Consider the following 25903-nt stretch of genomic DNA (forward strand, 5'->3'; position numbering starts at 1 on the left):
TATTTCAATTCAAAATGTTTTCCATATTAAAAGAAACTTCCAGTGAAAACACTTAAGATTATTGGGACACACCCTGGAGCACACTGTCTTGTTGGAACCCGGCCAAGCTTTTCTGAATTTATCTTGATGACGATCACCTAAAGACTCACGCTGTAATCCTGGCTACTTGGGAGGCTGAGATTGGGAGGATTGAGGTTCGAGGCTAGCCTAGGTAAATAGTTTTTGAGACCCCAACACCAAAATAACCACTGCCGGGCCCCAGTAGAATCAACAATTGTTTAGGTTGCGAGGTTTAGTGGCAATGTCAGAAACAGCTTCACAGTCTTGGGGAGGATAATAGTTGACCACACAAATGTAGCAAGTGTAAAGTTCATTTTAAACCACAGCGCTGCAAGTGCCTTAAATCCATTTCAGCCTGTCACCATCCTGGCCAGAAACTGTGCTCCTCACTCGTGCATACAATAAAACTCACTTTCCATGACAAAATTGACTCTTTCACAAACAGTAGTAAGTGGCTGACACTGACTTTGGCCTTGGTTTCAATCCCCACTCTGACAGACGGGGCTGTGAAGCTTAGACTGCCTCAGGAAGGATTTACCCACTGGGCTGTGTGATTTCTACTTCAAACCTGGTCACTGTTTGTCACGCTTATTGGTTCTAAAGGAAAGCAGGTGAGGTCTTGTGGGTGACACACAGCCACTGTCACACAACTGGAAAAACAGCCCCAACTGCCTGCTCTCCTAGTAGTGGGTCTTTGGCTGGGAAGAATGCCCTAATTACCCGCATTACTTATGGACTAATTAGCACATCAATTACATTTACAAACCATCTCACTTTCCTCGCTGCGAGCCCCTCCCCCTCTGCACAAGCACTACCTCCCAGAGTGGGGGACATTCTTGCAAAGTTAACAGCGCTTCTGTGCACTTCCCGTCCCAGCTGCTTTGTTTATTTCTCATCCAGAATGGTCCAGCCATGGCCAGATATTTGGGCTCCTCTGGACAAGGAGGCTGCCACATCTGGTTCTGGGATCTCCAGCGCACATCAGCTTGTATTTGGGAATCTGAGCTCTCATATTGGGGTTCAGGGGATCAAAACCTGCTCTAGGTGTGCACCTGCAAGCGACGGCCAGGGGCGAGGCTTTGGAGGTGGCCCCCTGGGCCAGGATGTCAGCTTTCTCACGCTGAGAAAGATTTGAAAGTGTACCGGGTAGAGGTCTGGGGTGAGTAAAGGGGTATTCATAGCACACACACTCCCATTGAGCACAGGCAGGTGAGGGGCTTTGTCTCTGTAAAAATTTGACATCCAGATCAGGAAAAAAGAAAAGGAAGGCAAAGGCAGGAAACGGGACCACGGGAGAATGGAGGCCGCTTCTGTTTTAAAGGATCCTTCTTTCTGTATATAGGACTCCACATTCAAAGATGTCCCGGATTTAAAAAAAACAAGCGACCAACGAAACCCAGGCGGAGCAACAGTCAGCCGGACTTTTGGACCAGCAGAATTCCGGGAGAAGGCGCAGATCCACGAGCAGCTGGTGCCAATGCAGCCGAGGAAGGGGGCCGCCCCAGGCATGTCCCTCGGCCTGTGCGTTCGGACTTTAGAGAGAGAGCTGGCCCTGGCCAAGACCGGCGTGCAGGGCGGCGCAACAGGTGTGCGGGCTGGAGGGGAGGGGCGTGCAGGTGTCGGGCCTCCCTTTTTGGGGCTGCTCTTGGTGCTTCCCTCCCCGGGCCGCCCGGGTCCCCAGCCGGGAACAGGCGGTCGGCGGCGAGTCGGCTCGATGGCCGTCCTGTCCCCTCCGCGGGCCCCGAGCCCTTGCGGATGCCTGGAAGTTGAAGCGAACCTCGGGCGGCCCCAGGCGCCGGGGCGGGGCCGGGACCCACGAGGGGCGGAGCGGGAGATCACAAGGGGCGGGGCCGTGCCCTTCGCGCTGCCATTGGCTGAGGCGCCCAGAGCGGCGGGAGGAGGAGGCCCGCTATTGGTCGGGCGCGCCAGCCAATCCCGAAGTCCCCGGGGACCAGGCGGGGGCAGTCGGTGCGGAGCCGCGGAGCGGAGCGGGTGGCGAGCGAGACGGCCAGCGCGACTCCGCAGCGGACCCCCGAGGCCCCGCGGGACCCAAGCCACCGAGTCTGCGAGCCACCGCCCGCGACTCCTGCGCAGCCCCTCGCCGCGCAAGGGAGCGAGCTCGGAGCATCTCCCGCGCAGCCCTCCCACCCCACCTCGAACCGGACCAGGAGCGGGGAAGCCCAGTGCGAGTCAACGACCCCAGCTCAGCTTCCTCCCGGGCCACCATGACCCACTTCAACAAGGGCCCGTCCTATGGGCTCTCGGCCGAGGTCAAGAACAAGGTACGCCGGGTCGGGGGGACGGGGGTTCCCTGCGCGCGAGGCTGCGGGGCGCTGGCCAGGGCGCTGGCCACGCTTCGCGCCGCGCGCCCTGGCTTGCTGGCGTCGCCGAGAGGGGACATCGAGGCGGCTTGTATAGTTGCCGTGTGTTCCCGTCGCGTCCCGGGGCCCGGCTCAGCTCCCAGTCGCTGTCCTGGCTTTGTCCCGCCGCCTGGAGTCCCGCAGCGGCCGCCCCCGGGCCGCAGGGCCCTCGGTGGCTGTAGGGCGCGTCCCTCCGGGAAGGGGGCTCTCTGCATGGTCTTTCGCCCTTTGGGGGACCAGGGACCCCGGGAGCAGGGGCCGTCGCCCGGCCAGGCTGCGTTCGGACCTCGCGTCCCCTCCCCCATCGGCTGTGCAGGCTGCGTGGCCAAACCCGGCCCTCATTGTTCCTCGGCTCCTCCTGGGGACCGAGACTGAGTGTCCCGCCGATGGACCCCCGCAACCCCGGAGCGGCGGGAGCCCGTGCGCCGTGCTCAGGCAGGAATCCGAGACAAAGCCTGAGCGCCCCGCTTTGGGAGGGGCGTCTGCTGCAGAGTTGAGACTTGAGTGAAGTTTGGGGGTCCCTTCGACTGTCACGGTCCCGAGACGTGCCTTCGTGGGTTGCTTTTGTTGAGGGTTTATTTGCCGAGGCGGGTGGCATTTTGGAGTGATTGGAATTTGGTGACGCGCAGCTTGGCCACTGCTCAGAAGAATGCGTCGGGTTTATGTTCCGGACTTTTGGCCTGGGAAAGAGATGAGAGGCGTCCCCCTCCCCAAATCCGCTCCTTCCTTCCTCCCTGCCTGCATTCCAAGCCCATGACATCAGGGGTTTCTGGGGGGAGCGAGCAGCCAATCGGCGCGGAACGGCGCACAGACCGCGCATTGTCTCCTTTCTGCTGTTCCGGCCAAAGCGCCACAAAGGAGGGCCGCTGCGCTTCCATTCCCATCCACCTCCCGGGGCCGCGGCCTGGCCACTGCCACCGCGCGTCCCACGGCTGGCCCAAGGGACCGGCCCGATCAGAGCTGCTGAGGTCCCGGGGGAAGGGGGCGGGTATCCTCGGTGAAGTGACTTACACACGGGTACCAAGGCCACCCTTGTCACGCCCAGGGGAGAGCTGTGGACCCCCCCCCCCCGCCCCCTGCCTGTGCGTCACAGCCTAATTTAGCTATAGATTTCCAGCAATCTTTGGAGCAAGGAGTAAGAGACTTTAGTCTGGGTCTCAAAAATCTTAATCGTTAGTCTTCTGCCTTCTGTAATGTGTGGCATTCTAGAAACAGTATCTTAAATCCTTTTTAAAGAGGCAGAAAAGTGAGAGGTCTGTGTGACTGAGGACAAATCTCACCGAATGAAAACTTAGGAACCAGGCTTTGGCAGCCTTTCAGGGATCCGCCTGTAGGAGCTGTTGCGGGGGGCGGGGGGATTCCTCTGGCCTGGCAGATGACCTTAATTACAGTCCCCTGAGTTCTTTACCTTTGCATTGGAAATGAAGTACTGGTAACTTTGGCTGGCCTTCCAGTCCTGATTGACTTTTCTTGGATGTCAATATCCAAGCTAGCTTTCTTTTTGCTAACAGAGCTGCTTCTGTCCCTTTTCTACTTCTAACTGAGAGAACCCAAGGAACTGCACGGAGTCTTGCTAGATCACTACGATTGAAAATGTTTTAAGTGGTCAAACCTCAGTTTTCAGAACCTGTGGAAAGTTAGTTGTAAAGTCTGTGGACTATCCCTCTAAGCACCAAGCCCATTTGTTAATGACCCCTTCCATTTATGTGGTCCTTTCCTTTCTACAGGCCCCTTTCATAGGAAGTCTTTTGATCTTAAAGGCACAGCAGCACTGTGCAGTAGGGGGAGGGGGACTCTGTGGGTGTCACCCAGCATCATTTACTCAAGGGAGGCTGACGCTCACAGTCGCAGGGCAAAGTTGGAATAGTCTAAAAATTCCCACTCAACCAGCCATGTCTTAATTTAGTGAGGTACTTGGCCTGCTCTGCAAGTCTTTGCCCTGACTCCTCTATTTTTGCGTCCTCCTGTCACATCTTCACATTTGGTTGGTTCTGTAATGCTGGTTCTAATCTGCTTGGGCCTGGAAACCAAATATCCATGTTTTTAAGATGTTGCATGTGGACTGAGGGCTTAGGGCTGTTGGATAAAGAGTGGATACCTGGCAGGGCATGCTGGTACACACCTGTAATCCCAGCACTCAGGTAGGAGAACTGTGAGTTTGAGGCCAGCCTGGGCCACATAGCAAGACCCTGTCCCAAACACCAAAAGAAAAATAAAAAAGCACAGATGTCTGGGAACACGACCTTTGACATTACTTGCTTTGGACACTTTGCTTTTCCTGATGCATCACAGATTTGTTTCCTTAAAACCTCATTTAACAAAGTGGAAAAAGCATGAACATCTTGGGGTGGCAGTGCACAGCGGACTTTGAGTCCAGCAGACACGAGTTCTAGTCCCCCTGCCAATTACTGCCTTATGTATACTGGCAAGTTATTCAACACCTCTGCTGGTTTCCTGATCTGTGAAATGGAGGAGACGACAGGTACTACATGAACCTACTGCACTGTGGGCTGTGGCTGCTGTGTCACTCAGTGACCATGCAGCTGTTAACTCTCAGCAACAGAAAATTAGTGTCCCTGCCTCTCTGTTGGACTTGAATAAACCTTCCTTTCATCTTATGGTTCAGCTGGGAAGGCAGCTCAGTGGTGAATCAAGGAGCCTTTGGTCTTCAGTACTTTCAATCAGTGCAACTTCAGGGGACTAGCTTTCAAATGAAGACATTTGTTTGGTGAGATGGTAATATATGACCGAACTGATGAACTTCCTCTTTGTGACAGAGCAAGAAGTTGAAGCCAGTGTGAAAACACGAGTCCTTCACTCTGGAATGTGAACAGTGTTTTCAAAAACAAGTGAAAACAGCAGAACGCTCCATAACTGTAATCTGCAGAGAATTACATCCAAGTCAGATGGACCATACAGTGTCACATGTGTCCTACAGGTTGAGCCAGGCTCTGAATGCATCTTGGGGACTGAAAGGAAAAGACAAACAGCTCTGTGCCTAATAAGCTATGAAAAAAAAAAAAAAATCTAACAGGTCCTCACGGGAAACGCACTTCCTGACAATTGGCTCTAAATGAAATGTTGGAGCCAGGGAAGTTTCCAGTAAGCTGAGGAGGCAGGGCAGTGCCCCAGGGACTTAGGCAGGTGCCTTGGGGACCTGCCTCAGGTCTCAGGAGAGCTGAGGAGCTGAACTGGGATGTGGGGTGTAGCAGGGAGCTGAAACACTTTGGGAGGAGGTGCTCCCATCTTCTGTGCCCAGGGATGTCTGATCTGAGGGCGGGAGCCACCTGCAGAGTCTTGTTAGGAGGCATTCCTCAGCAGCTCAGCCCCTTTGGAAGGCTATTAGTGAAAATTTAAGTTATCGAACACCAAATTAAGTCATAGCAGCCAGTGAGTGACCCTGTGAACAAACAGCTGCCCTCCAGGGTGCTCCATCACAGGAACGCCAAGGTGACTCCACTAGGAATTATACCTGGGCGGAGCGCCAAAATTACCATCAAAAGGATTTGATGGCTTTTCTTAAACACTGAGGTTCAGAATTCGATTTTTATTTAAAAGCTTCCTATTGCCTCTGTTTCCCACAGGTGGCTGCATCTCAAGAGCTGTGTCTTAGAGTTTGGCTGATAATTGTTGCTCAGCAAATATGTTGGTTTAATGAACTTACCCATCAGGGATAGCTTTTCCTCGGAAATGAACCCACAGTCTATGTAGAGTCCATTAGTGCAGGTAGGATGTTTCTGAAGGTCCTGTGGTTTTATACCTTGTTTTTCTTAACCAGTTTATCAGTTAATATCACGTTGAAAACTTACCACTAAGACGACTCCATCCTTACAGCTGATTTGGGGGTTATCTCTTAAGAAACATGTTTGGCCTTCGTTCTTCCTTAGATCCCCGTGAGAAGTGGCAGTCACCCACTGCCAGGCTTCGTGTAACGTTTGATCGCCCAGATAATCACGGAGACTTGGCCACTGGGCCAGGTCAGGGTCTTTGTTCCTGGTTGGGACTGGTCACTGTGGGGTTTGTCTACTTGCATTCCCCTCCCCGTGACCAAAACAGATAAAGAAGGTAGACCTTGCTGAGGTCCTCTTTCAAAGGCTCAGATTCACTCTGGAGTTTTATTACTTTAATTATTTTTGAATTATCATATTGTGACATTTACAGAAGTGCTTAGAATATATCATGGTTGAATTTACCCCCTCCATCATTCTCCTTTTCCCCCCATTAACCCATTCCTGGAATAGTTTCAACAGGTCTCGTTTTCCCATTTTCATGCTTTCTATATAGAATTTTTCAACCTGTTGAAATCACCACCAAAATGGGATTAAGGTAGGAGAAAAATAGAGGCGATGAACCAATTTGGGTTATAATAACATAGGCAAGGGAATGGCACAAGGACTCTCCCCGTGGCGCTATCTCACGCAGTCACTGTGGAATTTTAACGGGGGCCGCTATGTGCGCTCCTCCCTTTGCAGAGTTTGCTCGGTTGCCTCTATCTGCTCTTTTAGGTTTACGCAATAGAGTTGACAGGGAAAACACTGTCACTGCTACCACCAGCCGGAGATAACAGACTGCCTCTCTCCCCCATGCCTTGTCCCTTCCAGGTTGGGACATGAAGATTGTTGAGTGTTTTTTTTTTTTCTCCCCACCCCACTTAACGGTACATCGTGAGCTATGATCAACGTTATCTGTGACTTAATAAAGCCCAGTTGTATGGTTTTGCTTTCTCAGTCTGTTATCTTCGTGCTCAGGAGGAGAGCATGCTGTCTGTGTCTTCTCAGTGTCACTAGGTGGTGAGGGTGGCGGGAGTGGGGGTACATTGCCCTTAGGATTTTTGGGAGGTTCCACATTATTCTGAGCAGTCACCTTAACTCCCAATCCCAGGTGTAGATGGGCTCTTACCTGATACTCATTCTCCTGTAATTTCAGATTTCTGTTAAGGATTTCCGGGGGCCAGGGGTAGACCAGGGACTGAAATAAGAAATACAGACATAGCCTGCAAATGTTGCAAAAACAGAACGGTATGGATCGATGCGACCTGGAAGAGGTCCTGCTAGCTGACATCCAAGGTCCTTCAGGGCTGTTGGGCTCCGTCCTGTATCCCGCCAGGGTGCTTCATCTTCTAGAGGTTGACACTCTCCCTCCTTTGGGACTCTGTTGGGATCTGTATGGGGGTGCTGCTGAAGGGGACCAGGACACTGAGCAGTGCTGCTCTGCGCTTTTGTGTCAGGAATAGGACTGGCCCTTGCGGTCTTGTTCAGGCTCCTCCAACTGACCGCCTGGGATGCGTTTCCCAGGACATCCTGGGCTCTCCGCCCCTCCTCCTTGGGGCCCAGGAGTTTCCTGCATTTTCTTCCTAAGATGTTGACTTCTCTCAAACAAGACAGCCTTTCATTTCTTAGTTCCCCTCCCCAGCCCACTGGCAAACGTATTTGCCTCTGGGTGTTCTGCAGCTGGCTTGTCACTGGACACGTTTACTGTCCAGGCTTTCTGATGAAAAGTCAGGCAAGAGTCAGGGTCTGCCCTGTGCCCAGGACTGGGACGGTCAGAGGACCAGGGACACAAGTGTGGTTTCAGAAAAGAGGTCCTTGGGCTTGGAAGGACACTCGAGGCAGTCCAGACCTAAGCCTGGATGGTCACTTCCTGGGCTGGCATCCCAGCTGAGTGGCTGGGTGGGTGGCTGCTTCCCTTTCCCTTTGAATGTGGGGACCCTGGCGTCATCCATACCCCCACTCTCAGCCCTCTCCCTGCCACACAGGCCCCACCAGGGGAGCCTTTCCCTCTCCTTGGGTTTCCCGTGGGAGGAGACGGGAGAGAACGTAATGAGTGCCATGTGTGCCGAGTTTGTCTGGCGCTGGTGGTTAGTGGGAGGAGGGACTCTGCTTTGAATGCAGAAAGAGTAGCAGCAGTCACAGAGTGTCTGAGCCAGTGCAGAGACGCCTTATTCCTGAGCCCCATCCGGCTTGCTGGGGACCCCGGCCCCCGGCAGAGCTGCCCTGGAGCCGGGGGTGCGCTTGCTCCTGGGTTCCCCACCTTTTTTCATATCCTGGATGTCCTATTGAAAGCTCCCCTGCCCACCTGGCCCTGGTCACACGCCGGTGGGTGTGTCTTTCCTTTCTGTTGTCCGTCTGCTGGGCTCACTTTCCTGAGCCTGCCACGCAACACCTTGCAAACGTGTGTGGAAGAGTTAAGACGGCCTCAGTCAGACGTCTGTGTTTTTGTTGTGCTGTTTTTGTTCTGTTTTGGTTTTTGGTGATTCTGGGGTTTGAACTCAGGACCTTGTGCTTGCTGGCAGGTGCTCTCCTAGGAGCCACGCCCCGAGTCCTTTGGCTTTAATTTTTTTTCAGATAAGATCTTGTGCTTTTGCCTAGGGCAAACTAAGCCTCCTGCAGAGCTTGGATTATAGGTGCTTACCACCACCTGCGGCACTGGGGGTTTGAACTCAGGGTCTCACGCTTGCTGGGCAGGCACCCTTACTGCTTGAGCCACTATACCAGCCCTGCCTGGCCTGTTGATTGAGATGGGGTCTTGCTAACTTTCTGCCTTGAGCCATGATCCTCCTGATCTCTGCCTCCTGCATAGCTGGGATTACAGGCGTGAGCCAGCACATCCAGCTCTGCCAAATGTCTTATGACCTTTTGAACCATGTTGGCTGTGCCCCTGGAGACTGCCGATCCCCGGGCGGCTTGGAGCTCGCTGTTCAACCCTGGCGACTCGTTCCTGTGAATGAGTTTGACACAGGGATACCATGAATCAGGGGCCACTTTTTTCTTTCCTTTACTTTTTTTTGTTTTGTTTTTTGAGTTAGGGCTGGCCTCTAACTCCTGGGTTGAGGGTATTCCATTGCTTCTGCCTCCTGAGTAGCAGGGACTACAGGTGTGTCCCACTGCACCTGGCTTGCTACCTTGGGATGTACCATCACTTGACTTGTCCAAGAGTTGAAAGGGTCTGTGTGTTCAGCCACACAGCCCCAGCTTCCCCTCCCTGGTCCCTGTCCTAAGCATCTGTAGGTACAAAGGAGTCTGCACTAGACTGGGGAGGGTCAGGAATGGGCAGGCGTGGAACAGACTTACACTTTGGAGCCAGACCTGGTCCAGCTCCTGCTGACCCCACACCGAGTCCTCTCTGCACCTTCCTGGCCTACGAGTCTTCTCTTTGTTTTGAAATCTTTATTTTCTGAGTGAAATCATTGTGAAGAATGGAAGCAGTGTGAAAATGTAAGAGCAAGGAAGTGTTAGTCCCCTGTGGGTCACCTCCACCCACGACTGCGGGGCTGAGTGTTGCAGCCATTTCTCAAACTGGACTTCCATCCCTACAGCATGTTCCCTTCAGGGTGCGTGTGTGGGGAAGTGCATGGCGCTGCTCCCAAGCGTGTGCACCAGACTTTATCAGACGGCTCTGTAAAGGTCAGTTCATACTTCCGCTGATGGCATGAAATCGGGGTGGGGGGGGTCTAAAGCACCCCAGGCTGTGTGGGAGTGGCCTGGTCCACGTTCAGGCTGGAGGGGGTGGCAGGGTCGGAGGCTAGGGCAGTACCAAGGTGACCTCATATCAAGATGGCTGTGAGATGGGGTTTCATGCACAGTTAGCCCTCCATCTCCATGGGGTGCAGGCGTGTGGGTTCAACCAACCAGACTGAAAATATTGCAGGACCCCAGAATACCATTTTGGTAAGCGGCTGAAGCATTGGTTGTTTCGGTGTTTGTAGGGTGTTGGTGCATCTCCTGGAACCCAGCCCACTGGACACCTGTGTTGAATTTGAAGGCGGAAAGCCTTCCATATCTGGACAGGAATGGCCGGCAAAGCCTAGCTAGGGGGATAATGTTGACATTCAGAGTTTTACAACTTATGTGAATGACTCCTTGATTCTCCCTGTGGCCCTGTGACAGCAGTGCCATTAGTGACCTCCAGTTTATAGCTGAGGAAACTTGGTGCATGGTGGAGAGGTGGGTCTTGAACCAGCCTCTCCATTTTAGTCCTGGCCTAGGACTCAGGCAGGATGGGGGCCCCGGAGGGCAGAGGAGACAGGTGGAGCCTGGAGCGGGTGGAACCTCCATTAACCAGAGGCAGAGGGGTGGGGGCGGGGGCTCAGGAAAGCAGTGCTACAGGGACCTGGGTGGAACTGGACACAGGCCTGTCCCTGGTGACCTTTTGAGAGCAAACTCCAGGGGCTTGGAGGGACTGGGTGAGGAAATGGAGAGGTAGGCAGAACATCAGAGGAACAGGTCAGCCTCACAAGCTGGCTTGTTTTGGGCAGGATGGGGCGATGGGGCAGACTCGGGGTAGGTGGGGAATGAATGGCAGAGGGAAGGGGGTGGCAGGGGAGGAAGAAGGGCGAGGCCCAGGGAAACACAGGACATCTGATGGCAGCAGTGTCACTTTGCCCTCACCTTGTTATACTGGAGCATGGCCCCATGGCAATGGTAGGCAGCAGGGACAGGAGAGGTGGCCCTGGCCAGGTGGGTGGAATTCCCTGGCTGCTTCTCTGAGAGTCCTGCCTGGCCTGGCAGCCTGTCGTCTTTCTTTCTGAGCCCTGGCCTGAAGGGGACCGCCAGCTGGGCTGGCCCCCAACACTGACCCTAATGGGAGACACGGTGCTTGGGGAACTTCCTTCCTCCCCCCCCCCCCCCCGCACACGCACCTCACACCACAGTTGGGCAAAACACAGCCTGTACTGTCCATGTGTGCCCTGTGACCTCAGCCCAGGACTGGCCAACGGGGCTGTGTGCTGACTGACTTCTTTCTTTTTTTAAAAAGAGCTCTGTGACTCTTGTAATTGATTATTTACTTCTTTGTCCTCGTGCGTAAGAAGCTTGGATTCCAGTGTGCATGCAACCTGTCTTTTTTTGTTGTTTTTTTTTTTTTGACAGTACTGGGATTTAAATTTAGGGCCTCGTGCTTGCTAGGCAGGTGCTGTACCTCTTGAGCCATGCACACAGCCCTTCTTTTGCTTGAGCTGTTTTTCAGATAGGGCCTTGCATTTTTGCACGGGCGGCTCTCAGACGCAGTCCCATCTTAGCCTCTCAAGTAGCTGGAATCGAGACGGAGTCTTGCTGAATTTTTATCCAGCTGGCCTCCAGCCTCAGTTCTCCTGAATCTGCCTTCTGAATAGCTGGGATTACAGGTGGGCAGTGCTGCACCTGGCCCCAACCTGCCTTTGGTAACATTTGTGCAGGATTTGGTGGCACATGGGTATTTGAGCCAAGAAAATTGAATCAAAAGCCTTTTACTTAAGGTCTTAAAAAGCATCGTATATCCTTCCATGGCATTTCATGAGGCACAGTATGATTTTTTTAAAAAAGGAAATGGGAACTCCATCTTGTTACTTAATGGAAGCTTCATGTTCTCTGATTTTCACGGGGATGGGGGTGGGGAAGAGGTGCTGTCTTGCACAGGTAAGGTATTTGTGAGACCGCTGTGAAATCTCACCAGCCAGCCCCTGCCCACCTTTCAGATGAGTTTGGGGCCTGTGGTTGGTTGTGTCAAGTGTTGTCGCACATGGATGAACTCCCCTGCAGAAAGCAAAGGGCACTGTCTCATGGTCTGATCCAGAGTTACCCAAGCAAGGCTCACTGAAGTGCCGCTGGTCTCCTTTTACCTGCCCCCCAACCCTGTCCCCCTAGTAGCTCCTTAGGAAGTCACAGGGAGTGTTGTGACGTTTTGAGCATTTGAGCTCCATTTTGGGTCTGCACATGGAGTTCCTTGGATGACTGTTGAGTGACCCGGGAGTGAGGAGGGTTTCCTCAGGCCAGTGTGGATGAGTGCAAAGGACCATGGTGGTGAAGTGACTTCATGCCTTCCCCAAGTGGCAGCAGGACTGTGAGACCCTCTCTCTGCTGACGAGGTGTGAGTTCCATCCCAAGGCTCCAGAGGCTGTGCTGTCGCCCACCCCAGGACGAACCCCATGCTGCCGTGTGCAGGCCCAGAGGCTGTGTTGGAGGCAGCAGATACAGGGGTGCCCAGTGCGTGTCCCCATGGTACACACACCATCACTCCAGCAGCATCTCCGGTTTCATTACTTTGCCTGAGGGGCTTCAGCCAGGATTCCCTCTGCTCATCTCTGCCAGTCTCTGAAATGCAAGCTGGTGGCCCCCCGCTCTGGGAGCAAAAGCTCTCAGCTTCCCAGCCTGTTGTCTCTCTTCCTGCGGTCCATGGGTGCTCATGGGGAATCAGCCTGTCCTCTCTGCGCTTCCTTCATTTCCTTGAAAATCTCTCCAGGAGGTATTTACCCAAGGATACATATTTATCCAGGGTCTGCCCCCCATGTGGGATCCCTAATCTCTCCCTGTTCTGTATGAGCTTCATCTTGCCTGTTCCTCCTACTCCCAAGTCCGTGGGGACCACTCCTTGCTAGCCAGTTTCTCACAGTAGGCTCTATCTGATTTTTTTTTTTTTTTTGAGGCAAGATCTCAGTATATAGCCCAGGCCAGCCTCAAACTAGTGATCCCCCTACCTCAGCCTCCTGGGTACTGGGATTACAAGTGTGTAGCGCCATGCCCCGCTGTGTGTGATCTTCCTGGTCCTTTCAACATCCAGTGTGATCTTGCTAAAAAGCCAAGTTAGTCATGTCTTCTTTTAGAATCAGAACAGATCTCAGTGGTGACACAGATGTGGTTTAACTACCTGGGTAGATTCTGACTTCCCGGGTGTGATCAGTGCAAGGACCCAGTGAAGTAGACGAGTCCTCACCTGTGGAAGGGCTCTAACCCTTGGTTAGTTGTCATATCTGCAAGGTAGAGTGGTGGTAATTGCCTAAGGCTCTGTACCTCACCTATGCCTTTCACGCCTGTTTTTTGTAAGTAGTCATTTCCTTGCCTGCCTCGTGGGGCTGTCAAAGAAAGGATTGTATAATTGTAAGACCACGGAGCATTCGTGCTTCCAGGCAGGGATGTCTCCTAGCTTACTGCACTCAGTCAGAGAACTGCACTGCCGGTTCTAGAACTTTGGGGCAGGAGTTCACTTGTGTCATGAGTAATACAGTCTTTCTGATTCCCAGTTTCTTTAGAGACACCTGATAGTTTCCAAGTCATTAATTACAGAACGGTGAGAGCAGATGCAAGCCAAAGCCTGGAGGGTCTACCTCACTGTGAGTGCCTCCTGCCTCAACATAAGTCAGCGATCCTGGCCAACCTGCCTCCAAGCTGCGACACGGGCCCTCAGGCGTGCAGTAGACATCAGGACACTTGTCAGCAAGTGAAGCCAGTGTGTCCCTAGTGACACATCCAAGATTACTCCCTTGGCAGACCAGGGAGATACAGGTGAGAAAAAAGATACAGTCAGTGAAAACAGGCACCATTCAAATGCAGAATCCTGAAGAGCAAGGCAGACCTTCAAATCCCAGGCATTCCCTGGTCTGGTAAAACTATCAGCAGGTGAAAACTCACTTATCAAGTATGCACTGTGCACCAGGCTTGCAGTTGAGGGGTACAGAGGTGCACAAGTGCCTGTCCTGCTGTCAGCAGGGGACATGGATGGGTGTTTTGGGGCTGCTGGTGATGTTAGCTCTTCCACAGGCACTGGTCTTCTCTCACCAGAACTCCCCTCCTGGACAGCCAGCAGTAGAGACCCTGCTTCTGGGCAAGCTAGGGACGGAGTGGGCCTATCTCTGGGTTGCTAGGATGTTCTCACCTGTATTGATTGCTAGTTTTACGTCTTCGTGTCTTCTGGGAATTGAGCTTCCACTTACTCCTTCCTTGTTAGGGTTGAACTTTCAAAACCCACTTTGACTCTTGTGTTCTAACTTGATAGTCTGAAGGTCATCCTCTAGAGAGAAGGCGACACTGGCTTTCTGTTTGGTCTGCGCTTCCCTGCCATTTGTCGTGCTATTTGTTTTAGCTTCAGGTCCCCTACCCCTGAATTAGTTTACCTCCTTGTCAGTTGGCAGTGTTTGTACGTTGAGTCATAGTGTCTGCAGTTATCTCATGCTCCTGGTCTGGATCTGGTATGGTCCCCAGGGTCTCAGTGGCACTGTTGGGAGGTGGGACCCTTAAAGGGGATACTGGAGCCAGATCTGGGCCCCTTCCTCTCTCTGTCTCTCTTGCTTCCAGCACAGCAGGAGGTGAGAGTTTACTTCTGTCCTGCCTTGCAGTTCTGCCTCACCAAGGGCTCAAAGGCTGCAGAGCCAAACAACCATGGACGGAGCCCATGAGCCAAAACAAACCCTTCACGTTGTTTCTCTTGGTTGTTTTGTCACTGCCACACTGGCTGTGCACATCTGGAGAAAAGCAATCTTGTGTGTCTTGTGGATGCCTTGATCAGGAGGAACAGGCCTGACTGTACCAGCCCTGTGCACCTGCTCACCTGGTTTCCATGGCTTCCGAGGGCCTTCTGCGAGTTGGTACCATGGATGGCTTAGGTTCTGTGGTGACCCTGATACCGTCCCCAGCATTAAGGCATCTTCTCCAGACTTCCCACTCTCACTCCCCATGAGATAAAACCTGTTTAAAGAGTGACCTTGTCCTTTCCATCAGCAACCACCAAAGAGAGAGAGAGAGAGAGAATTTGGGATGCAGAGGCAGTCTAAGTGGAAGGGGAAGCTTCCACACACATAGGCAGCCAGGAGCACACAGATGAAAGGGAACAGTGACAGAAGCCAGGGTTCAGGTTGCTGTAACCAGGCTCTGTGATTGTGGGCGACAAAGTGAACAGGTTGTGGTGGCCTTTGGTTCATAGAAAACTTGGTGCCTCTGGCCTCAATACACAGAGGGCGTGAACTCTGTGTGCCTGGTGTTGGGATGGGCTCCTTTACCTGTGGAATGGGTCCTGGAGGGATAGAGACTGCCAGGAGAAATGGGGGGACTGAGGTCTCCCTAGAAAGGGGAGCACAAAGTTCTAAAGTTTGACTTCAAACCATGGATCTTAGGCTGTTGTAGCTCCCATGGGAACACTTAGGGACTCTACAGAGGTGTTTACATGCTTGTTGGGTCCATTAGGTGAGAGATTTTGGGTAGAAAGAAACGTTAAGCCTGCCTGTTGCTGCCTGTCTTCCTTGGCAGGGAAGAGGGAGGGGGCTGAGGTTGAGGGCGGGGGCTTGATCTTTGATGTGGAAATAACATATGAGACTCTTTCCTGTCTTAGCCCCCCCATCATCCAATCCTCCCTTTAATTTGGATGTTTTTTTCCCCCAAACATCCTTAGTACACCTTTTTTGGATTTGTCTCTTTCTACTGGAATGGAACTTTTAGGGCAGGTCCTTGCCTCTGCGCCATGCTTCCTACGTACCAGCCACTTGAACGAGGGACAGAATGGAGGAGGAGTGGAGAAAGAAGTTGAAGAAGAATCCAGGAGATGCTCGAAAGAGATGCTGGCATGAATGTGACTCTTGTTAGACATTTGGGGTGCTGCTGGGTTATCCTAACAGCCTCTGGAGAGTGCAGGCATGTCTGAGATTGGGAGACTGTGGTACATAAGTGACAGAACCAGAACTCACCTGCTTCTGGGTGTGAGCGGGCTCTACGAGAAGAATATATGGTGAGGCTAGTGGCATGGCTCAAGTGGTAGAGTGCCTGTCTAGCAAGTGTGAGGCCCTGAGTTCAAATCCCAGTGCTGCTCCCCACCCAAAAAAAGACTATATTGTGAGAAGGAATGTGCAGTTGCCCTCCATATCAACCACAGGTCAGAAATCCTAGGAAAACTAAGCACATGCAGACCTTCTGTTGTCCTTGTCATGGTTCCCTATGACGTGTGTGCAGATGTCTGTGTGGCATTGATTATAATAGGTGACAAATCATCTGGAGCTGACTTAAGGAAAGCAGGAGGCCCAGGGTTACATGCAAATGCAGTGCCCTTTTCTGTGAGGCCTTTGACAGTCCAGGGACTGAGCATCCATGGTCATCCTGGAGCCAGTCCTGTCCTGTGCTGAATCCAGGGGTGAAGGACAAGCAGTCCTCATTCTTCCGCTGACTCTCGAGTGTGCCTGGGTGTCAGAGGGACCATCAGACAGTCCTTAGCGTATTATGCTCTGCCTCCCGCTAGGTGCATCCCATCTTTTGCCCAGCTGCTCTCGGTGGGTGTTTCAGGGACAGGGTGGGGTGCTCTTGAAACTTGGATTCTGAGGGATACTTCCAGTGCAGGAAGGGCATGCCTTTCCTCAGCCATGCTCTGATGCAGTTCTCCCTCCACCCTCAGGAAGGGCTGCCCTGGGGCCTGCATCTGTCAGGGCTGTGTCCTATGCCACAACCTTGGCTGACCAATCTGGAGGAAACTCCCTCGGGACGGGAGTGACTTTCCAGGGTGTGGAAAGACTGCACAGTTTTGGTTCATGTCACCTGTTTCTCACTCTTTTCTTTATTACCCCTCCTCAGGAGCCATTTTTCACCTTCTTCCTAACTGCCTCCCAACTCTACCAGATTTAATACAAACAAGACTCAGTTTTGGCCCCTTTAGGGGCCGTTGTCACCCCATGTCAAAGTGAGGATCCTTCAGCAGAGTGCGGGTTTGCCATGCTCACGCACTGTTTACTTTTTCAAATAAATATTGTATAGACCTCTTAGTGAGGACTTGGGATGGAGGTGGCAAAGAAGGAGGAAAGGCAGGTGCAGCACCCGGGAGTGCCGTCCGCCCCCATCTTGCCCTTGACTGTGTTTGGCAAGAGGAAGACGTGAGCTTCCCTGGGACTCTCCTGGCCCCTGGGCCTTTGCATTTGCTCTTTGCTGGAGACACCGCTCTTGAGGGTGTCTCAAGAATACAGGAAAGGTGGGCCCATGGAGAACGGGGCTTGACAGGCTGGGAAGAGGGAGCCAGGCAGAGAGGAATGTCAAGTGGAATAGATGTGGAAGAACAGTAAGGAAAAGGATGGGAGGAGAGGGAGCGTGGGTTGGGGAGAGGTGAGAGATGGAAAGGAAAACAACTGGAAGAGAGATTCTATTTTTCTCCAGAAAATTGCACAGAATTTCCATGAGATGAATCCAAGATTGCTTTTGAAAGCTCATTATCTTTTGTTACAAGGAAGAAAATGTCGCCATTTCTGCCTTCTGTTCGGAAATTAAAGCTTTTCAGATGAAATCAGTGGATGAGTTTTATTGGCCAGAGCTTTTTAGTTGCTTCAGCTCTTGGTTGTAAGAGACAATCCTTGATTTAAGTGCAGGAAGGTCCACTAATTAGAAAAATCTGGGCAGTATTTGAGTTACAGAAGTCCTGGTGCTCCTTTAGCTGAAGGAAAACTCTGTCAAAACCAAGAGTAACACGACATGCGTGCACCCTTAGTTTTCACTTTTAGTTTGCAGGGCCTTGCATTTCGCATCTGCATGACTGTGGCCAGCTCTGGGTGCATGTCCTGTAGCGTTGGGGACGGAGGCCAGACTGGAGCCCCCCTGGCACCCCACCCTCCCACCCAGGGCCTGGCTCTTCGGTCTTTGTTGCTCCTCCATGAGAGCGGTCAGCAGAAAAAACGAAAATTCCTCACTGCAAGCTGTGGTTTCAAGTCAGGTCTGGACTCACTTTCTTAGGGCGTGGCACCAGATCTGTTGCACACACTCTGAGTTTCTAGTCCTCTGGCTGAGTTATAATTGGTCTCCTTTGGTGTAAGATTCATCCGCATCCTGCAAAAAATAAACAAAACCAAAAAGCCCAACTCCCTGTAACGTAATTTCATCTTCAAGTCAAAAGAACAAGACAATATTTCTTCAGTTTTTGTTTTTTTTTTAAATATGGGCTCACTATGCAGTCCAGGCTGGCCTTGAACTCACTCTTCTCCTACCTGAGGGACTACAGCTGTGCATCACCACACCCAGTTCTTCACAATCGTTGATTCTTGACAAACTGTGCAGACAACAGAGGAGGGAGAGACTCACTGGGTGCACCAGCGAGGTGAATTAGCCAAGGGCCAAGGCAGAGGTCCTCTTGCCAGCCACCGGGCTGCCCTCACATCTTCTGACACATGTCCCTTAGCTGAGGTGCCTTCACTGCTGACCAAACTCCGCTCGCAGTAAGACTTTGCCTCCGGTGACCAGTGCATAGTGAGTCCTGGCCGAGCCTCTGCTGCTCTTCTCTGCACGTACAGTTGAGTCAGGTTTACTGCATTTCCTGAGGGGCCACGCACGATGGGTCTAATGGGTTGGACAGGAGTGACGGCTGCTTCCCGCTCGCCAGGGGAAGGTGTGTCCCTGTGGCAAGTCTCCCAGCATCCCTGACTCCTCCTTTCCTGTCCCCCACCCAGGTGCCAGTGCAACCCATGCTGGCAGGAAGTGAATGCAGACGTGTTTTTCAGGGAGGGAGAACACAGGGAGGAGGAATCTTGTCACTTGTCACACCGTCAGTAGCTTTGCATTGTGCCTGGGCAGTGTTTTATAAACGAACTGACAGCCAGATTTGAGCCCTGAAATTTCCTGGTGTTGGTTACCTTACAGGAAGCTGGAAACTGGCTGGATTTCCTCTGTGCTCCTGGTTAAGTAGAGCCACAGTGTAAATGGCGCATGCCTTGTTGTGCGGGACTGCTGGCTCCCTGAGCGACGTAGTCACTGACACCAGTTCCTCTCTGCTAAAGCAGAGCCCGCCCTTGGGGTGGGGAGGTCACTGAGGCAGGACACTGAAGGCTTGGGAGTCCTGCCTTGGACACTTTAAGAAAGCCGTGGTGGCTGTGGGGGACATGACGAGGACCTGCTGTCGAGTGTGACAGCTTGTTTTAAAAGTCACTCCGTTGGGTGGACAGAGGTGAACAGCCAGCTTCTGGAAATCTGGCCTGATCCTGCTGACTTGTCCAAGGTGTGTGGGAAAGGACCTGAGTGGACATGAAGGGCCTCGGGACAAATGTCCTGTGGCCTTTCTTTCAGTAGCTAGGCCGAATGGCGTTTTATGGGCAGCAAGCATCTCTGTTCACCTCCATGTCCAGCAATGCTGATCTGCGACACAGGACATGAGATCTGTCCTTCTTCCCTGAGCTGTCCTTTTGTTTTTTTATGCGGTACTGGGATTTGAACTCAGGACCGACACCTTGAGCCACTCCACCAGCCCTTTTTTGTTTTGTGATGGCTTTTTTGAGATAGGGTCTCATGAACTCTTTCCCCAGGCTGGCTCTGAACCTCGAACCCCCTGATCTCTGCCTTCTGAGTAGCTAGCATTACAGGCGTGAGCCACGGCACCCAGCTTCTAATGATATTTAAAATTTTATTTCCTTCATGTTCTGGGTTGGTCTTTTGAAGGGGGTCAGGAAAGCCCGAGTTTGGCAGGCAGCTCCGGCATGTCCCCTTGTAGCCCGGTGCCTGTGTGTCCTGTCGTCTTTATTGCAGATTTCTGCAGGTGCGACATTAGCTAGTTGTCCTTAGTTTTATTGCGTGTCTGGTGTCGGGCGATGGCAGGTGCCCTTCCTTCCCGTGGGCTCGAGTGGGATGGCTCGCCACTGTGCTGTAACGACCACTTGCAGAACAGAAGGACAATGCCCCAACTTTCTAGGCAGCTAAACTCCCGGCAGCACGTGTCTGGCTAGTTGAGACCATGTGTAAAATAGTCTGTGTTCAAATCCCCTCCTGTCTTTTTGGAATAAGATGCTTGATGACTTAATCTTTCAAGGTTAAGTCATGCATGATGCTAAGTCCTTGTCACTTCCTGCATGCCATGGTGGGAATCTGTCCTATCCTGGTGACATTTTCTCCTTCTCTGTCCACACTTCTCTCTGGGTTCTCTTCAGAATTTGGTGTGACGGCATCTTCACCAGAACTCGTGCTTGATGACGAAGCTGTAACAGTGGTTAGCGCTCGCCTGTGGCCCTGTGGCATGTGACTTCCTGCCACCACCGCTGGTCTTGGTGGGTAATGGTGACAGCATTGGGTGGCTCCAGGGCGGTGGCTCTAAGTCAGTGCCCTGTGTTTCAGATCGCTTCCAAGTATGACCACCAAGCAGAGGAAGACCTTCGCAACTGGATAGAGGAGGTGACAGGCTTGAGCATCGGCGCCAACTTCCAGCTGGGCCTGAAGGACGGGATCATCCTGTGCGAGTGAGTGTGTCTCTCACTCACTCCCTCGGTGTCCCCTGTGTCCCCCCACATCCCTCCCTGTCCCTCCCGGTGCCGGTTCTTCCCACAGATGTGCTGGGTTCCAGCATGCCCGTGTGGCGTGTCGCGTGTGTGACCAGTAAAGGGTCCCCGTGTGCTTGCTTTTAGACTCATAAACAAACTACAGCCGGGCTCCGTGAAGAAGGTCAACGAATCCTCACTCAACTGGCCCCAGGTAACTGCAGCTTCTGCTTCTGGCGGGCTCGGCCTTGTTCTCAGACAGGGTCTCGCTTTGTAGCCCCGCCTGGCCTTGAACTCGCAGTCCTTTGCTTCAGCTTCCCAAGTGCTGAGATTACAGGCCAGTACCACCACACCTGGCTGGTTTCTTTTTATTTGGTGTAAACTGTCAGGTTTGAGTTTGGTTTGGGGTTTGTTTTTTGGTGGCAGTTTTAAAATAGCCGTGTTAACACAGAAAACTGTATACACGGCCATATTTGTTTTTGCCTTTTTACAAAAAATGTTTCCATAATCCCTTGTTGAACTGGTCTTCCAGTCATTTGATGTCTATGGGAAGTTGTCCCGCTGTTTTGTCCGCTTTTCAGAAATCTGACACAGCTCATTGGGAAATAGGACCTAGGCCAGAAGGGTGGGGCTGGAAAAGCGGGGCCTTGACATGTGAACCGCACAGCTGAGTGACACCGGCCTTCACGGCACGGTTTGAAACAGGAGAATGAGTGTTCAGTAACCACAGGCTGCTTCTGAAATTAGGATTAGAACATAGCGGGTTCGTTTTTGATGGAGAAAATCCCAGGCCTGACAGCTGACAGCTCGGACGCAGAATTCTTAGCACTGTATGAGGCAGGTTTTGCCGCAGTCGAGCCAAAAAGCTCACTGTGCAAAAACATCAAGGCCGTTGTGTCAGTCCTCCTCCACGGAGCGCGCCTGGTGGGGACCTGGTCAGCGTCCTCGGCACGTGGCCGGCCGGCGTCTTGTCACGAGGCCGAGAGCCACGCGCCTCTTTCTTCCTCACAGCTGGAGAATATCGGGAACTTCATTAAAGCCATCCAGGCGTACGGGATGAAGCCCCACGACATCTTTGAAGCCAACGATCTCTTTGAGAACGGAAACATGACCCAGGTTCAGACTACGCTGGTGGCTCTGGCAGGTCTGGTACGTACGCACCCTTCATGGCTGGTTGAAGAGTCCCCGCTCGTGTTGGTGACGATTGCGTCATGGTGGTCCCTCGGGGACTCGGACGGGGAGCTGTCCTTCCGGAATTGTTGGCTTTCCGGAAAGGCCTCGGTGGGCTCATCGGTGCGTGCCTTTCCGTCCAGGCGAAAACCAAAGGCTTTCACACCACCATCGACATTGGCGTGAAGTACGCGGAGAAGCAGACAAGGCGCTTTGACGAAGGGACGCTGAAGGCCGGCCAGAGCGTGATCGGCCTGCAGGTGAGTGACCGCTTCTCTGTCGCCGCCGCCCAGGGTGTCGCTGAGGCGAAAGGCAGCTGCAGGAGAAGCACCACGGGCAATGCAGGCAGCTATCCCAGCAGGTCCCTGGGTTCAGTCCCTAGTGCTTTCGCAAAACTCAAAACACAAAACAAAATCCTATGAGCAAATGGTGGTTCCGGAAGGAGCTTCAAGTATACCACACGGCCCGGCAACTGTTTCTTTAGGAAATGAACTTTTTTTTCTAGTCATACCGTTCTTTTTGAAGCACACACACTTTATAAATTCCTAAGTGTTACTGAGTGAAGGGAGCAGCTTATAAAACCTGAACGCCACAGTCATTTGCCTAAACCAGCAGGCAGGACTCTGCTGCTCTGCCCATTAGCATTTGCCAGGTTAAATCTCCAGAAGTAGCTAAGATGACTGTTCTCTCCTCACGTCGCTCCCCCGGCAGGTGTCACAAACGTCATCCCCAGCCACTGTCCGTTCTGTGGACTTTGCTCTGGGAAACCTTCCTGATACACTGCCCTGCTCTGTGTGAGGTGGAGTTGTGTTTATAAAGTGCAAAATCCTACTTTGTTTAGAACCTGAATTTCCAAACAAGTAGACAGTTGGTTAAATTAAAATTGCAAATGGGAACTTACAATGTAAAAATACACCAATGTTTGACAGGTGGACAGAGGGGGTAAATCAGGTTATACAATACTGGAATCAGTGTGGGTCTTTTTAACTAAAAAATATGCATGTATGCTTTTTATAAATGAAGTATAAAAAGTGCTTGGTAAGCAGGGCATGGTGGTACACGACTGTAATCCCAGCTCTCAGGAGGCTGAGGCAGGAGGATTGTGAGTTTGAGGCTCAGCTTGGGCTACATAAGAGGACCTTGTCACAAAACTGCTTACTAACCTCCCAGAAAAAGCAGCTGTCATTTGCCTCCATCTTTTTTTGTCACCATAGCTGGAGTAGAAAAACATGCTGCCTGGCCCTTGGTGGCTTTTGTCTGTTTCTGTGACTGAGCGTGACCCTTAATCTGGTGTCCCCAAGAGAGTGGGGATTGCCCCTAATTCCGCCACTCCGATCACGTTGCAGCCTCCGTTTGGTTAACGATGCTGAGAGGTTCTGTGTACAGTGAATTTTTCTTTTCTGAAAGCTAGTCCTTGAAATTTGTTCGCAGAAGCCTGGAGGAGCGCTTGAGCTCAGGGACTTCCCCGCTCCACCTCCGTCTTGTTTTTTGGGGGTGGTGGTGTTGGGGATGACCCTGGGGCCCTCACCTGCTCAGCTCTTCCCTGGTCACTGGGCTGCACCCCAGCTCCATCTCTCAGTAGCACAGACTTTTGTCGTATGTGTCGCTGGCTTCCTGTAATTAGTGCTGATTTTTTCACTTCAAAGATGGGGACCAACAAGTGTGCCAGCCAGGCGGGCATGACGGCCTATGGGACGCGGAGGCACCTGTACGACCCCAAGATGCAGACGGACAAGCCTTTCGACCAGACTACCATCAGTCTGCAGATGGGGACCAACAAGGGGGCCAGCCAGGTGCGTGGCTGTGGCAGCTTTGCTGGGAGGGCGAGGATCAAGGCCGCCGTCCTGCCGCAGTGACGGCCTGGTGTGGCTCCTGGTTTTTGCTGGAGTTAGAACGGCTGGCCTTTCTTCCCAGCCCAAAGGAAAAAGATGTTCATGCTGTTCCCGCTCCAAAAGCCACGAAAAACGGCATGTTTAAATGCTGGCTTTCTTTTGGGGGTGGGGGGCTGGTTTTTAAAGGGGGCCCTTAGGCTACTAAGAACCAGCGTGACACCAGCATTCCTATGGCGCTGGTGGGGGACCTTCCAGAGAAGAAGTTCCCTAAGCAATGCTAAGCAGCTCCTAAAGTAGCAGTGGAGCTCTTCCCAAAGAGTGGAGGGATGAAAATGCCAGGACCGAGCATCACACCCAGAACAGAAGCATTTCCTTGTTGAAAATGGGTCGCCAGGCCCTCAGGTCCCCTCTGCTTGAGAGCAGAAGTGGGGCTGAGGTTTGAAAACCTCTTCCTGCGCCTCCAGATGGGCCTGGCCCTTTGTCCTGTAGGGATTGCCACCTGCCCCTGTGACGTTCTCATAGCTGCCACTTTCATTTGCTTTTGCTCATTTCACACTGAAATCCTGTGCTTGACATAAAGGAGAAACTGAGGCAGAGCCACATACTCTGAAGGGGGAGGGGGTCGTTCTGAGCGGGAGGGCCTGTCTGAAGGGGGGCTTTCGGGTCAGCCTTGGACAGGCCTGAGTCTGGGGGTGCGTGCCCGTGCGCTGGGTTGCTGGCCTGAGGTCTCTGTGGCAGAACAACCCCTCGTTTACATCCTGTCTGCCTGTCTGAGTTCAGAGAAGGTAATGTGGCTCCATATTGCGGTGAGAAGTTAACACTGGCAGGGAGTGAACCTGTCGGCGGCCACTGAGCAAGGACCAGAGCAAGGACAAGCCCAAGCCCGACGCCTGTCGCCTCTTAAGCGTGACGGGCGTCAGGATGCTTTCGAAAGCTGGGCTTCCCCCCGAGGCACGGGAAGCCACTGTTAGAGGCGTTCCCTGAGTGTGACCGTCCTGGTTACGCGGCGTCCTCAGACTCTTTGACCTGTGTCCTGTGTTCTGACCCCAGGCGGGGATGCTGGCGCCAGGCACCAGAAGAGACATCTACGACCAGAAGCTGACGTTGCAGCCCGTGGACAACTCAACCATCTCCCTGCAGATGGGCACCAACAAGGTGGCCTCGCAGAAGGGGATGAGCGTGTACGGGCTGGGGCGGCAAGTGTACGACCCCAAGTACTGTGCTGCTCCCACCGAGCCCGTCATCCACAATGGCAGCCAGGGCACAGGGACCAACGGGTCGGAGCTCAGCGACAGCGACTACCAGGCGGAGTACCAGGATGACTACCACGGCGAGTATGCCGACGACTACCCCCGGGAGTACCAGTACGACCACCAGGGCATCGATTACTAGCCCAGTCCAGGGCCCGGGCTCCCCTGCTCAGTGAGAACCAAGCTAGCCTTCAGTACCTTCTGTCTGTCTTCCTGACACACTTCTCTGCTCGCTGTCCCTAAAACATGGCCTTACATACATTCCTTTCCTCCCTCTGCTCTTCCCTAAGTAGTCGCCTTCCGCGCTGACCAGTTCAGCCGCGCAGCATGGCCAGTCACTCCGGGAAGTGAGCATGCTGTGAGGGCGCCCTGGACAGCCTGATCTCCTACTAAAGCCTCTGCTTTTTGCAGTCTTACCCTTCGGCTGCTGTTGTCAAACGATAGAAAATTATTTTTTTTAATCTGGTTCCTACACGGAAGACGAAAGTCGTGCTTCTCGCTTAGACGTGGTCTTTGCCAACTAAATGTAAGGTGCAGCGTATTGGAAACTTGCGTATCGCGTCTCTCCAGTATGGCTTGCTCATTTTTAAATAAAACGATCGGTGTGCATTTGTGATTAGACGTGTACTCATTCTCTGACTAAGCTGACGAGACCTTTTAGACTGACGTTTCCAACAGAGCGATGGACAGAGGCCCGCGGACGTGAGGCCTGGGCGGCGGTCACAGAATCTTCGTTTTGTCCCAGTGTACCGTGTAGAGTGGCTCTGTTTCTTCAACTGTATTTATTGCTGCATTTCTCAGCATAAACTTATCCCATTGTATTTTTTATAAATAAATATTTTTTTTGGAACATTCATATGAACCACGGGGTGATTTATTTTCTGACTAGCTTCTTAATAGGCAGAGCCAGATAAAGATGAAACAAAGTCTCCCTCCCCGGGCACGATGGTGAGACACTTAAACGTTATTGTGTGCAGGCCACCCCATTCTGCACCTGGTGCCTAAGGGACCCGGAGGCCTAGAACAACAAAGGGGACGTGGTGCTCCTGGCTTAGGAGCAGTGACGGGCAGGAAGGACCCGTCCCTTGCTGACTGTGCAGCTTATTTCCTGGCTGCCCCAGATCCATCCTAAAGCCACCTTCAGGAACACTGGTAGGAGCGGGGAAGAATTTTGTGTGCGTGTCCCAGGGTGACTGAGGAGGAATCAGAAACGGGATAGCCCTTTGATAATAAGCTGGGGTTGAACTTGAACCTTCAGTCTTGGGCAAGAGACGGCTGAGAAACAGG

General features: G+C 52.6%; 1 protein-coding gene across 3 annotated transcripts in view; it reads left to right on the forward strand.

Annotated features, from left to right (window-relative positions):
- Cnn3 (calponin 3) overlaps positions 1 to 25232 on the forward strand; it is a 35280-nt gene extending 10048 nt beyond the window's left edge. The window contains exons 1-7 of one of the 3 annotated variants that reach the window (XM_020163935.2): positions 2006 to 2342; positions 20225 to 20346; positions 20512 to 20578; positions 21376 to 21513; positions 21678 to 21794; positions 23181 to 23327; positions 24417 to 25232. In XM_020163935.2, coding sequence (XP_020019524.1) covers positions 2286 to 2342; positions 20225 to 20346; positions 20512 to 20578; positions 21376 to 21513; positions 21678 to 21794; positions 23181 to 23327; positions 24417 to 24758 — 990 coding nt within the window. In that variant the 5' untranslated portion in view covers positions 2006 to 2285 and the 3' untranslated portion in view covers positions 24759 to 25232. Of the gene's footprint in view, positions 1 to 959; positions 1220 to 1402; positions 2343 to 20224; positions 20347 to 20511; positions 20579 to 21375; positions 21514 to 21677; positions 21795 to 23180; positions 23328 to 24416 lie in introns of those variants that run through there. The other 2 variants (XR_012439988.1, XR_012439987.1) reach the window with 2 other exon arrangements.
- Positions 25233 to 25903: the final 671 nt, after the last annotated feature.

This window comes from Castor canadensis, chromosome 12 (assembly GCF_047511655.1).
Source record: "Castor canadensis chromosome 12, mCasCan1.hap1v2, whole genome shotgun sequence".
NCBI lineage: Eukaryota > Metazoa > Chordata > Mammalia > Rodentia > Castoridae > Castor > Castor canadensis.